At 34.9% G+C, this 11,551-nt stretch overlaps 1 protein-coding gene across 2 annotated transcripts; it reads right to left on the reverse strand.

Moving 5' to 3' along the window:
• Position 1: 1 nt before the first annotated feature.
• LOC125222517 (uncharacterized) lies at positions 2-2,027 on the reverse strand. Of its 2 annotated transcripts, none has more exons than XM_048125180.2 (2): positions 1,890-2,027; positions 2-1,276 (listed from the first exon to the last, which is right to left on the reverse strand). In XM_048125180.2, exon 2 carries the CDS (start codon positions 1,237-1,239, stop codon positions 130-132), a length of 1,110 nt encoding a protein of 369 aa, XP_047981137.1. In that variant the 5' UTR covers positions 1,240-1,276; positions 1,890-2,027; the 3' UTR covers positions 2-129. The 2 variants fall into 2 exon arrangements, with proteins under 2 accessions (XP_047981137.1, XP_088918514.1); XM_089062388.1 differs by lacking the exon at positions 1,890-2,027 and adding an exon at positions 1,778-1,798.
• Positions 2,028-11,551: the final 9,524 nt, after the last annotated feature.

Genomic DNA, 11,551 nt, shown 5'->3' on the forward strand with positions numbered 1-11,551 from the left:
GTATTCAAGACGTAAAATACACTCAAACTTGAAAGTACAGAGAATTACATCGAAATCACAGGTAACGACAACAGATATGTAAAAAGTAATACAGATAGGATAGTATAGTTTACAAAAGCACACCATTTTCTAAGAAATCTCAACTGTATTTAGCTTTTCTTTGTCTTCATCGCCAGCTGCATCCTTGGTCGTCGTCTTAACATCGACAGTTTTCTTATCCTCAGCTTCCTTTACCAGTCTCATGATGTCCTCTTTTTTCTCAAGAAGACTCTCAATCTTATTGTTGATTTTGTCCAGCTTCTTTCTCAGCTTATCAAGGTCCCGCGCATTGTACTTCTCTTTGAATCTTTGTTTCTTCTCTTCCTTCGTCTGCTTCTTGGATATCTCTCCATTTCCATTTCCTTCTATGTGAACATCCCTTGAGGCGACTTCCTCTTCAACCTCATCTGTTTCTTGATCAGATTTCCCTTCTTTTCCTTTGGATTTCTTTTTCTTACCATCTTCCTTGCCTTTGCCACATTTTTTCTTTTTCTTCTTCGCCTCCGACCCCTTTTCATCTGAGACTTCTTCACTCACTTCACCTTCCGAATCTTTCTTCGTCTTCTTCTCCTCATCTTTGCCCTTTCCTTTCTTCTTCTCTTTCTTGGATCCATCTCCTTCCAAATCTTTTTCAGCTTCTATGTCCTCCTTGTGCTTGTTTTTCTTATCCTTCTTCTTCTTTTTCTTCTTCTCCTCTTTTTCACCATCTCCCTCCTCGTTTTCTTCATTCGATTCTCCTGCAGAACCTTCGACCTCTTTGGATTTGTCTTTCTTCTTCAGTCCCTTATCCTTCTTTTTCTCTTCAACTTCCTCTTCCTTGTCCTTCTTCTTGTGTTTCTCTTTATCTTTCTTTTTTCTCTTCCCCTCCTCGCCTTCTTCTACTTCACTTTTCACTTTCTCCATTTCCTCATTGGATTCTTCTCCAGATTTCTTCTTTTTCTTCTCTTTATCCTTGCCATCTTTCTTCTTCGTGTCTTCTTTCTTCTCCTTCACTTGTTCTCCTTCTACGTCCTTCTTCACCTTTGCCTTTGATTCATCTTTCTTGTCTTCATGTTTTGGCACCACAGATTTCGCTTCAACTTCAATTTCCACCTTAGTCTTTTCTTCTACTTCACCAGGCTTTACAATTTTGCTCTCGGCCTTTAAATGAAGCTTTTCCTTCTCCTCTTCACTATGAAACGTTGCAGATCCGCCCCCCATTATCGAACCAATTAATCTATTTCTTGATAATATGTATCTGAACAAAGAAAAAGCACCAAATTCAAAATCATAATCACAAAGATAACTGTAATTACAAAACAATTATACAAGTGTTCTAAAATGATACTAGTACTATAACAATATTTATTTCAACTGAAGCGAAGTTACGGAAGGAAAAACCAACAAATTATAGATATCATTCCCTCAAAAATATTATGTTTATACATTGATCAAAAAAATTACCAAGAGAAATGCAAAGAACATGATGCATCATAACAATTGAATATATGTATTAAACAAAAGTGGAGTATAGAAAGGTATAGATGCCATGAAAAAAAGATATTCCGCACTAATTTATTTCGTTCGTATCCATAAAAAAGTAGGTTTTGTAACTTTTATTCTTCAAAGCCACTATCAGTGAAGGGTTAATGAGATCCTAAACAGCATCAGTCGTTAAACTTCAACACCAGCCGATAAATCCCCAAAATATATACAACATCAAAATTCAAACAAAAATAAACAGACAAAAGCAGACTACTTATTCAACACGTAGGCATTCAATCAAAATTCACTGGCAATGGCAATGCAGAAGATTAAAAAATTAGGCGCAGATTAGTTGCAGAAGAAATGCATTAAAACCATAACGCTACCTCAGAAAAAAAGTAAAGTAGCAAGAGAATTCCTTCCGAAAAAAGCGTAGATATTGAAAGATTTGAAGGCCGTTTTTATAGGTGATATTATGAAGCTTGAGGGGTCCGGGTCCGTGTTAGAAACGCTAACACGGTTTTCTTTTCCCTATGAAGCGTAGCAATAAATCAAAATTAAAATCTATTTACAGCTGGGACTCTACGCTCACGCCAACACACAAATTTCTATATCCATCTAGATTTTACAAATAATATTTTATTTTTAAATCTTATCCAATTAATTTTGAGACATTTCTCCAATGTAATTCAAGCAGTTTTTCCGATTAACATATGACTGAGAAGTGGGCTACAGTCTAAGTGAAAGTAAAAAATAAAAGATTTTGACTTTAACAGTCAAATACTTTCTTATTAGTTGAGCAATAATAATATAAATTTATGATTACTTAATTGGTAAGTAAAATAAGTTGTTGTGCAGTGACAGTCGGGTCAGGGCATTCAAAGCTTTTAATTCTACAACCCCATCTTCTTTTGCCAGTCTTATGAAAAGCCATCGTATTGAATAATAGTATAGATTATATATTGGGTGATTTTGTAAATTTCCCTCTAATCCAACAATAACATTAATTTTCTTCAAAGGTGCACTCCAAAGTAGTTTGTGTTTAATTAATACTATATCCGTCCCACTTGCTTTAGGAGTTCTAGTTGAATTCGGCACGAATAATAAGAAATGTAAAAATAAGTTTGTGAAAATAGATAGTGGAATGTGGTCCTACTATTTTATATTAGTTTTATAATAAAATGTAAGTGAAAAAAAGATTAGTGAAATGTGAGACCTAATACCATTTATGAAATATTCTAATCGTGACTCCTAAAATGGGACACCCAAAAATGGTAAACCGAAACTCCTAAAGTGGGACGGAGGAAGTAAAATAATGAACTACATAGATGATTTCTGAGTTTTTCGTGTTGCACGCCAATAGTTTCTAGAATTTAGAAATATTCTGGTAAATTCCTGGACTAAAGTGTAATTACATAATTTTTCAATATTTATCCCAATTTTTTTTTTATTAAAAATACCCCATAACATGGAGGATATTTTAAACTTAGATAAAATTGAGATATCAGAGTACTAAGTATTTTCTCAGTAGAAAATCTCCTCTAACTTTGGAGACATAGTAGAATAATCTGGAGAAGTTGATATTGTTTTCCTTATTAGCTAGTCGTAATATGGAAGCTTCAAGAATATTGTAAAAATACTATTTCAATTCATATTTTTTAATAAGAAATTAGTTTTTGAATTAGAAACTAACTAAAATAGTTTTAATTCAAAAACTAATAGTTGTTGGAGAAAAAATCCAGTGGTCAGGGCATACAAAGGTGTCAATCCTATTTGATATATCCTACCAATAGATCTTTGACAAATGGAAATACATATATTCATATTTCCAATTAGATATATAAACAATGGAATACTCCATGTATAATTCATACACAACTTGTTTCAATATTCAATCATTTTTCACGATTATTTCACATAAATATAGAAAATGATCATGGTTACCCATTTTAGATTTTAGGTGATTATTTTTTTTCGCTTTATTTATATATACAAAAAATCTAGATATATAAAAAAAATCTAGATAAATAAAACATGTAATTATAACTGCAAGTTTATTAGCATTGGATACTATAAATAAATTAACAATATAAATAATTCTAAAGTATATATAAATTAATTATATGACTAATTATATAGTGGAGTTTTTGTTTAATTTTTTCATTTGCACATTGATTGTATGAATATTATATAGAAGTGCTATGTTAAATTACCATAAAAATAATTAAATAATAATAAGAAGATCTTAAAACAATAATTTTATCCTTTCAAATATACCATCAAAAAATTTCATAAACAAAAATTCCATGAATAACATTTATATTCAAAATTATAAAAAACTAAATTTACTATAATCACTGGCAGAGCCAGGGTGGGGCCGGGGGGGCCCTTGGGCCCATCACCCATTTGAATTTTACCTATGTGCTATATCATATGTATGCAACAATATACTCCCTCCGTCCCCGATTTTGAGTCATACTTTGATCGGACACGAGTTTTAAGAAATGCATGTAAAGAAAAATTGGTCGAAAAAGTTAGTGGAATGTGGAACTCATTTTTATATTGGTTTTTATAATAAAATGTGAGTGAATTGAGTTAGTGGAATATATGACCTACTCACTATTTATGGTAAAAATGAAGTATGACTCTTAATTGGGGACGGACCGAAATGGAAAAGTGTGATTCTTAATCGGGGACGGAGGGAGTATAATGCTACAACGCAGTTGGTTTAGATAGTGGACTATCAACTTATTAGATTTGAGTTCGACTCCCAGGTACTCAAATTTGATTTTGTTTATTTTCTCTAGTTGTAGGTAATAATTTTGTATAAATAAATATATTATGTAATCATAAAGAATTGTTTTCATAATTTATGTATAGGAACTATTTCTTTAATCTCATAAACATGTAAATGTGTCATATAATATTATTTAAAATTAATTTTAATAATTTGCACTTTGTTATTAAAAATCTAGGATATAAAATATGCGTTAATCACATAAATAAAATTTCAATACTATTGCTCTCTTTTATAAAAATCTAGTCTTAACTATTTCGATGTCAACGTTATCATTGTATCTCTAGTTGCTAATGACCTCTAATTATTTATCTCATTATCCATCTTTTAAGTGCAACTGTGTATTACTCATGTTTGAGTTTTTTTTCATATCGTTAACATCAACTGTCAACAAATTAAATAGTACTCCCTCCGTTCCATAAAAGATGTCACACTTGTGGGACGACACGAGATTTTAGGAGGTTTTGTTTTGTGTGTTAAATGGAGATATAAAATATAATTTTTATATTAATGTGATAGAGAACTTTTTCCAAAAATGAAAATGTGACATCTTTTATGGGACAAACTAAAAGGGAAAATGTGACATCTATTATTATGAGACAGAGGAAATACTAGTAATTTGAACCCCCAGGATTAAAATCCTGGCTCCGCCATTGACTATAATAGTAAAATTGATAGTGATCCCAATTAAAAATTTTAATCTTACCAAAATTAATCAATAGTAGTTAATACGTGAAATATCTCACAATGTCATAATAAAATAAGAATATAATAGTTCTAAAGCTATCATTTTTTTTCGTATAAAATGACTGACAATAATGGTGAATGATAATTAAATATTTAAATAAATAGAATAATGAATATGTCCTGCATATATAATGTATTTATTACACATGAAATATGGAGAAACTTTCCTTATAATATAATGTTTTCCTAGTGTATATATCTAGTTGGACGCTTGATTATATATATTGTTACTTGTCAAATATCTATTAGTAGGGCATACCATATAGGATTGACACCTTGGTATGTCCGGACCACTGAATTTTTTCTTTGGTTGTTGACTAGTTGGACAAATGTATACGTAGTTAAGCTAAATATTGTAGTGTAGTTTGGTGTTAATATTAGTATATACCATCGTGTCTTGTATTTGGTGTTTCGTATATATTTTTCAAATTTAACAAAATCATGTTGTGTTTGTCGATCATGAAGTATACTAATACTCATAAATAATTATCCTCGTTAATGTGCTCAATTCCATTCTGATCAAGAACGGTGCATAGTAGCTCTTTCTCTCGGCTAGAGTGTATATACAATGTAGGAAGAACGCATAGCAAACTTTGCCGTTAGTATGCTACCATATGTTCTACTAACATCATTATTCTTTTTCTTCGAATTAATTATTTTACACGCCCTCTTGTAATCAATCAATCATACTATTCTCTTCGTCCTTATGATAAAGGCGTTACATTTTGAGCAGTCGTTTTGAAAAAAATTCCCTCCGTCGGACAATAGGAGTCTCGTTTTTCCATTTCGGGACGTCCGCGAATAGGAGTCTCGGTTCCCTTACCATATTTGGAAATAATACAAATTAATTTACTATCCACCCTACCAAACCCACCCCGTGTCAAATACACCTCACTTTCACTCTCACTCTCTCCATCCTCTCACTACCTCAAACCCTAATCGCTGCCGGCTCCTCATTCTCAAACCCTAATCGTCGCCGCCTCGATCTATGAAATGGACTCCTATTCTGAACTAGTTTCTCTTATCTCTCTCTCGGAGACACCTAATCCCCTTCCATTTCCTCCTCCTCAAACCCTAATCGTCGCCGCCTCGCCTAACTCCCAGGAATGGGAATTCGACCTCTTAGAGGCGTCGATTCTGACCCAATCGCGACCCACTACTCTCCAATCCCAACATACTCGTAGGAGAACACCGCCTACATGTATGCAACCGTTGTTCTTGAGACGCCGATGGACGAAGACCTATTTCCTGAAACTCTGGTGACTGTGTCGCCTGAGTTTGATTGCATGTCTACTGTTGTCCCTGAGACGCCGATGGACGAAGCCCTACTCCCTGAAACTTCGGTGACTGCGTTGCCTGAGTTTGATTGCTTGTCTATTTTTGTCCCTCAAATGCCGGCGGTCAGGCGAGCGAGAAAACGCCCCATTGAGGAGGAGAAGTGGTTCAAGGAATTTTTGGTGATGCTCTTGCTAGGCATGGCAGATCTACTCTAAATCCGTGAGTCATTCTGTCAATTTGCCTTAGAACCACCCCATGCATTCATAGGGTTTGGAGGTTCATAGGGTTGGGGATTTATGGGATTCCGAGGGGATTGGGGATATCTGGCTCTATGATGAAGGGTTTAGGATTGTTGGGTTTAGCCACTCCCAATGTTGGGTTAGGAGGCTGCTCTATGATGAATTCTTTGTGAGGAGTATTGGTACTTGGTTTGTCCCTGTCTTGTTGTTAAATTTAGTTTAGCCACCTCCAATGTTGGGTTTGGAGGCTGAGTATAGACTGCCCCATGATGATATTTTTCTGAGGGTAATTGGGAGTCCTTGATTGGTTACTGCATTCTGCTATGTTTGTAGATTTATGGTTCTGATTGGTTCTAATGGTGTTGCTATTGTGTTGGTGGTGCTTCGTTTGTCTCTGCCTTGTTGTTAAATTGAGTTCAGCCACCCCTTTAGAGGTTTAGAGGCTGAGTCTAGACTGCCCTATAATGATATTTTCTGTGGGTAATTGAGGTTCCTTGACTGGTTACTGCATTCTGCTATGCCTGTGGATTGATGGTTCTGATTGGTTCTATGGTGTTGCTATTGTGTTGGTGGTGCTTGGTTTGTCTCTGCCTTGTTGTTAAATTGAGTTCAGCCACCCCTTTAGATGTTTGGAGGCTAAGTATAGACTACCCTATAATGATATTTTTCTGAGTGTAATTGGGGTTCCTTGATTGGTTACTGCTTCATGCTATGTCTGTGGATTGATTGTTCTAATTGGTTCTAATGGTGTTGCTGGTGATTGGTTTGTCTTTGCCTTGTTGTTAAATTGAGTTCAGCCACCCCTTTAGAGGTTTGGAGGCTGATATGTGATACGCTCGGATTTTGCACGGTTTTAAGGTCATTATTTGGTTAGTTTTTAATGTCGAAGTTGCATTGCATGTCCATTATTTGCATATGTTATACATTTTGGTATTTTGACATGTTTTGGAGAAATGTACATATTTGAGCCTAAAAGGGGAGTCAAAACGCGAAGTAGGAAATCTGGAGTTTCAGGTAGCCTCCGGCGACCGTCGGCGCTCAGCGGCCGACACTTCTGTAGCGTCCGTTTCGGGAAATCTGTGTATGGAATGAAGACATACTCGGTGACCGCTGGGAAGTGCGCAACCGCCACTAAAGAGTCAGAAGCTTCGGATCAATGCGTGGCGACCGCAGGCCAAGGTGTGGCGGTCCGCCACTAAAGAGTGGCGAGCAGATTTACCCTACTTTTCTCTCCAAGATTTACTATATTCTGCAACCCTTTTCCTTATTTGGGAGGGGCGAATTTCTCCTTATAAATACACCCTCAAGCTTCATTAGTGTGACATCCCTAACCCGAAACATACATCATTTTTATATTTATACATTTTAGATAAGTGCATTTTTATATTATTATTTGCACAATAAACATTATATATATATATATATATATATATATTGCCTTAATTATTAATTAATTAATTTAAGTGTGTGCTAATGTGAACGTGTGCTTTGGAATTATGGAAGTATATATATTGTGCATGACTAGTATCTTAATTATCAAGCAAGCTCCATTTTTATATATTTTTATTTAGATTATTAAATAATTATTTGGTTCATAGTATATGTGGGTGATACGTATTCTATGTACATGCCATTTGGATTACTAATACTTTAATAATAAGCATAAGTCGGCAAGTGACCGACGTGAACTTTAATATATTATTGTATATATTTATGCAAAAAAAGAGAGATATTAGAGAAGAGTAAACCGAAAGAACGAAAATGCAAGAAATTTATTGAAGTTCACTTTGGGGCTTTAGTCGATCAAGGGTTATAAATCAAGAGTTAGAATCAGGAATTCAATAAGTTACTTATCGTAATCAGGTGTGTATAAATCACACTTTTAATTTTACATATTTTTATGTGATTGATTGCAATGTGTTAAATGGAAGTGAATATTTGAATTATATGATGTGAGCTTGAAATGGTTATGTGTTATTTGATATTGATGGTCAAATGTGATGTGGATATGTGGTTTGTGCAAAATATATGTTTACCTATAGTATTGGAATTAATTGATGAAATATATGGTTATGTAATTGGTGCAATGGATATGTTTGATGTATCATATTGGGATCATTTGAATCATGGGATTAAAGAGGATATGTGACACTCTTGCTATGGATCTGATATACAATGGCAAAAGACCTATGGGTCATATACAATGATAATAGACCTACGGGTCAATACAAAGAGCAAAGAGGGACCTTCGTGGAAAGGTCAAATCAAAGAGGGGCCTTCGTGGAAAGGTCAAAATATGCAAAGAGGGGCCTTCGTGGAAAGGTCAAATCAAAGAGGGACCTTCGTGGAAAGGTCAAATAAATATAAGGGACCTACGGGTCGTATACAATGGAAATCCCGGGCAGATACCAGGCTTGATGTGTCACATAATAATAAATCGAACAGAGTGGCATATGCATATGTATATAGAATTGTTTCTAATATTTGTTGGTTATTGTTATATGTATTGATTAAAGAATATGTTTGATCTTGAGATGTGGAATTAAAGGTAAGGTTTATATACACTGAGTTGTGGCTCATATAAACCACTAATATTTTTCAGGAATAAGATATCAGTGAACCTTTTTGTCAACGTGAGTCATAGGAACTCCATATGTTATCAGGGTCGGCGGCTGATGCGTTTTAGCAACCTTCTCCTCCTCATCACATTCTTGCATGTGGATAAATGTATAGTATATAGAGTGGTGAGAGAGTCTCACTACTGTTAGAATGTTGTGAAATATGTACTTGATAAAATAGTGGTTTTTGAAATTTTATAATATGTGTGCTTTTGAAAATTTGAATTTATTTATAGTAAGTGCATAAGTCATAAGGGTTGATGTGTGACAATTAGAGACCTTCTTTTTGCAACATATTTCTAGAGATTAAAGGTTAGAGTGCTTCATTGTGCAGGGAATTGAAAAAGGATTCAAGAACATCAAAGCTACAAGGATTCTACCTTTGGGTTTTATTTGTTTTAGTTTTACGTTCCAATTGTTTTCCCTTTAATCTATGTCTTTAGATTATTACATCATGTGTAACTAAATTCATATGATTCTAGAGATGTGTTAGTAACGACTTTGGTTATTCAATTTCTTTTCTATTTTAATATCTGTTTTGTTTTTAATTTGTTTCTTTTCTAAGTGAATAATGATGCTTCATGATTGAGTGACACAATCTTGGATGATTTAATATAACTTGCTACATAATCGTAAGAGGAGATTGGCGAGTTAGATCCACTAAGTACACTACAATTAGCTTCCTTTAAAACGACATTGTTAATTGAGAGTGGGGACTTTTCAACGGTCTTAGGAGCTTTTAGGAGTTACATATTTAGGATTGACAACCCTAATGTTAGTAATCAACGTTTGTATCGCATGAACACAAACTAGGTGACTCGTCCTATCAAAGTAAGAACTATGCTAGGGTATTGTAGTTGGAACTTGTATAACCATAACTGTGAACGCACATCCCTGTATACTTTTATCTCCGTGATTTATTTGCATCTAGTTGTTTATTGCTTTCAAATTATTCTGTTTTCAAAATTCTCAAAATCTTTCGGTTTCCAAATAGTAATTGAGTTTTAGTAGAAGGTAGCCAATTTGTGATTGTTTTCCCCGTGATCGATATTCGGTACTGACCTTAAGCTATACTATTCCTACTCTGTATACTTGCAGGTATTTATAGTGCTAATAAAAAGTGTATTAATATGTCTTGCAATATGATGATATTTTTTTGAGGGCTTTGAAATAAACTTCAGTAAATATGTGTATTCCATGTTCTTTTTACTATTTCTACATACAAAACACAAAATATCAGACTTTACTGACCAAAAACATGAAGGCCTTACTACCAAAACACTTCCACTATCTATCTTGAATCCAAAAGCAGTAGCCAAAGCCCTAATGTCATATCTACAACCTGCATTGTTCTCTGATTGCTGTAAGTACTCCAACACATCTCTCACAAGCTCCTCATCCACATCCAGTGCATTGGGCAGTCCCACAGTTCTTTCCAACCTGTCCTTGTTAATGTGAGGGACCTTGTAATTAATTATTCACACCCCTAAATACCATGATCTCTGTGAGGCAAGCCTGCAATGAGAGGAATACCCTGTTTAGGGTTTGTGGTGACAGCGCTGCATAAGAGCTACACACTTTCTCTAACAATGTGTCAACACTATTGCATGGTTTCTCGTGCTGCAGTGTTTGAATGGCCCTGAAAAACCCTAAGTCTAAAATGTTGGTGTCAGGTGAATTGGGTGGTTGACAAATGGCAACAGCCTCAAATTCAGCATCCACATCATATATGTGGGGTGTGGCATTGTCTTGCTGGGTGTAGATCTCTTTGCATGCCCACTCAGACCACTTGGCCTTAATTGCTGGCACAATCTGTAAAGCACACAAAAAAAACCTACATGATGATGTTTATAAACAGTATGATCTGATAGGTTGGGAAAAATAGCATACCATGTGGATAATGCAGTCCCTCATCACACTCTTATTGACTGACTGGATTGGTTTAGTCTCAAGTTTGCCTTTTAGGCCTATTCTTGGATTTTCTTTTTGCTGCAAACACTTCAGTAAAAGGAAAAATACCCAACTTTCCATCAAATATTGGTTTGGCCATCCAAGCCAAACACAGGCCTACTTACAACACACATGAACATGACTTTGGTGATGAACCTCTCTGACTTGCATGCCCTATATGGCTCATCCTCATCCGGCAAGAGGTAATACCTGTCTGATGACTTGGTCATATAGAACCATTTTTCATCAATATGCACACCATTGTGCATGCTTTCAAACTGAACTCTACCTGCATTTATAGTTGGCTGAAGTTTACTAAGGCGCACCATTTCAACCTAGCTAACTTATTCGCATCAGTTAGGGCAGGTTTGATAGCATTTGTATGTGGCCTTAATTTTTTCTCCTTAATCCACTGACCA

Source organism: Salvia hispanica, chromosome 1 (genome assembly GCF_029641045.1).
Source record: "Salvia hispanica isolate PSC_SH4W2 chromosome 1, Shi_PSC_v1, whole genome shotgun sequence".
NCBI lineage: Eukaryota > Viridiplantae > Streptophyta > Magnoliopsida > Lamiales > Lamiaceae > Salvia > Salvia hispanica.